This window comes from Loa loa (genome assembly GCF_000183805.2).
Source record: "Loa loa unplaced genomic scaffold supercont3.1027, whole genome shotgun sequence".
Classification (NCBI taxonomy): Eukaryota; Metazoa; Nematoda; class Chromadorea; order Rhabditida; family Onchocercidae; genus Loa; species Loa loa.
In genome coordinates, this window is record NW_018109207.1 from 1 (window position 1) to 2,602 (window position 2,602).

The window sequence follows — 2,602 nt, forward strand, 5'->3', positions numbered from 1 at the left end:
TTTTTTTTTTTTTTATTTTCAATCCACTGCTGATTGTCTATTATTATTAGTGCAGAAATATGTTTGTGATGGATAAATATAGATATCAAAAATACCAATTTTATCGATTGATTTTTCCTTTTTTTTTCCTTCTTCTTTTTTCTTTTTGCTTTTACTTTTTTTTATTAATTTTTTGTATTTTACTTTTTTTTCACTTTTTTTCCTTTTTTTAAATACATTAGAGAACAAAGCAAAATTAGAAAACGTTAAATTAAAAAAACCAAAACAATGCGGAACAAGCTAATATTAAGAGTTCTATCCTAAACCACTATTATCAGAGTTCAGTCACATAGAGGTTCGATAGAAAGTCATCTAGTCCTATAACGGTTATCAAACAAATGGAATTCCAACTTGACAAAATTTTATAATTGAATGGCAAACGAGGACTGGAAAATCCAAAAACCAAAAAATTCCCTCGCAATTTTTCCAGAAATTAGTGGCCGGATTAGAACTCAGAAATTAGCAATTCAAAACCAACAATTAATAACTTAACGAATAAAGTTTAACAAACAATCAATCCAAAAATACCAAAACCAATAAACGAATCAGTAAACTTACAAAAAAGTTGAAAATTAGTAACCAAAATCTCAAAAAAAAAACAGCAGCAAGAAAATCATTATTTCCATAAACAATAAATAGAAAAAAAAATTTCAAATATCATAGTTAATCAAAAAATCCGAAAACTTAGTTCGCTAGTAAGCAAAATACTGGTATTACTTCCGTAGAGATGAGATTAAAGCTGGAGCGAGGCGCAAGTTAGACAAGGATGGCTCTGCACACGACATCTCCTTTTACTAGTAGAAATTGCATCCTTCTTCTGTACCTGCAAAAAAATACGAAGATTAAGTGAGAACAAATAAAATAATGAATATAACCACAGAATTTTGCATTTGGTACCATTTGAAAAAAAAAGAAATGTTTCACCTACCGGGGATGTAATAGTGCTGGGCTTCATCGCTTCTACCAGCTAGTTCTAGCCTCCTTCGTTTAGCAGCCCTCTCACTTATGACGGCCTTCGTGGCCATGGGGCACCATTCCAAGGAATGGAGCTCCATCGTGGCTGTTATTTCCACATCGGAGTTCACATGCGGCATGTTAATGAAATGGCCGCATCTTTGACAAAAGCCTGAAATGACTGCATCACAATAAGAACTGTCTTACTTTTGTGGTTATTAACAATAAACATTCAAAATCCTAGCAATAGCAGTAATATATAAAGTGAAACTTGCCATTTTGTCGGTGCACTTTGCTGGCATGGATTCGCCATCCTTTTAAGGTCCCAAATCTTTTCGGGCACATACTGCATTCTGAAAGTATGACAAGCATTTCCAAACATATTCAAACTATCCATGCAAACTTTTCAATATAGTAATGAAATAAATTTAAATTTACCAATTGTGGCCGACCCGTCAGCATTTCGAGCCACCGTGTATGGGTCGGTTTCTGGCGTGACCAACAGTTGTCGGTATTGCGGCGGCAAACCTTCCACCACCGGCGTACGAAAGGCTTCCAGACCCGCTGGTATTGGATCACGTCCTCCTTCTTCTTCCACAATTGGGACACGTATGGTCCGGGAACGCCTGAAGTATATTCACTCAAGATTTTTTTTAAAGAAAAAGTTTGTAATAAACCTAACTGTTCATCCTACACCTTTACTTGTTAAGCATCCTACTCCGAAAAAGACAGTTACTGCATTGTAAAATAATTCAGAAAATCGGACTATGAAGATGGGACAAATTAGTTCCATTTAATATTAGCATTTCAAACTGAATTTTCTGGCACATTTTATAGTCAGAAATAAAACTTACAGCACTATTTCTCGCGTTCGTGTCACTTTCCTGCGTCGCCGGACCATTGAAGGCGCTCTTGGTATCAGTTCGTCATTGAGGAGCGCTTCCTGTGATACCTGACGCCGCTCCGCCAACTCCTCCTCCTCTTCGTTTTGAACCAGTACCGGTACTGGTTCTACCATTTCTCGCTCTTCATGTTGTTGCTGCTGGAGGGAATGGAACACGAGCCGCTCCTCATCCTCACCTTCTTGCTCCATTTCGCGCTCGTGTTCCAGGAGCTCTCGAGACAATTCTAATTGCTCCTGAGTTGGCGGAGGACTTGCGCGATGTCCTAAGTCCGCCCTTGGGACCGCAACTGTTGGAATATTATTATGAGCTTCAAGCTCATTTCTCTCCAGCCTCGCTCTCAAATCATTAATCTAAAAAAAAATCACACCTGTTAAAGCTAACGACAAATTCAATAAACAAATTAAATATTACTGTAACCTGAATTCAATTCAAAATCAAGAAAGAAAAACATACTAAATGCGCCGCATTTCGCAAATAATTCTCCAATACTTGGAGGTACAGCGGCTCTTCGCGAAGATGATTTTTCAAATCTGCCAAAGTTGGCAGATTTGGGCCTTGTACATTAACGTAAGCCATATTTGCTGAAAAATCAACATGACAGACTGAATAAATCATTATAAACTTCCAGCTCATTACTGTAGTTTTGCTTACTTAATAAGTTTAAGTGAACTGCCCAGGAATACAGTAAAAGATTAATCAAAATT

General features: G+C 36.9%; 1 protein-coding gene across 1 annotated transcript; it reads right to left on the reverse strand.

Annotated features, from left to right (window-relative positions):
* Positions 1-959: 959 nt before the first annotated feature.
* Positions 960-2,474, reverse strand: LOAG_19043 (hypothetical protein; the record flags this gene model as incomplete). The annotated part of the gene is made up of 5 exons (XM_020451699.1): positions 960-1,165; positions 1,269-1,346; positions 1,432-1,619; positions 1,848-2,248; positions 2,352-2,474. 5 exons carry the CDS (start codon positions 2,472-2,474, stop codon positions 960-962), a joined length of 996 nt encoding a protein of 331 aa, XP_020304499.1.
* Positions 2,475-2,602: the final 128 nt, after the last annotated feature.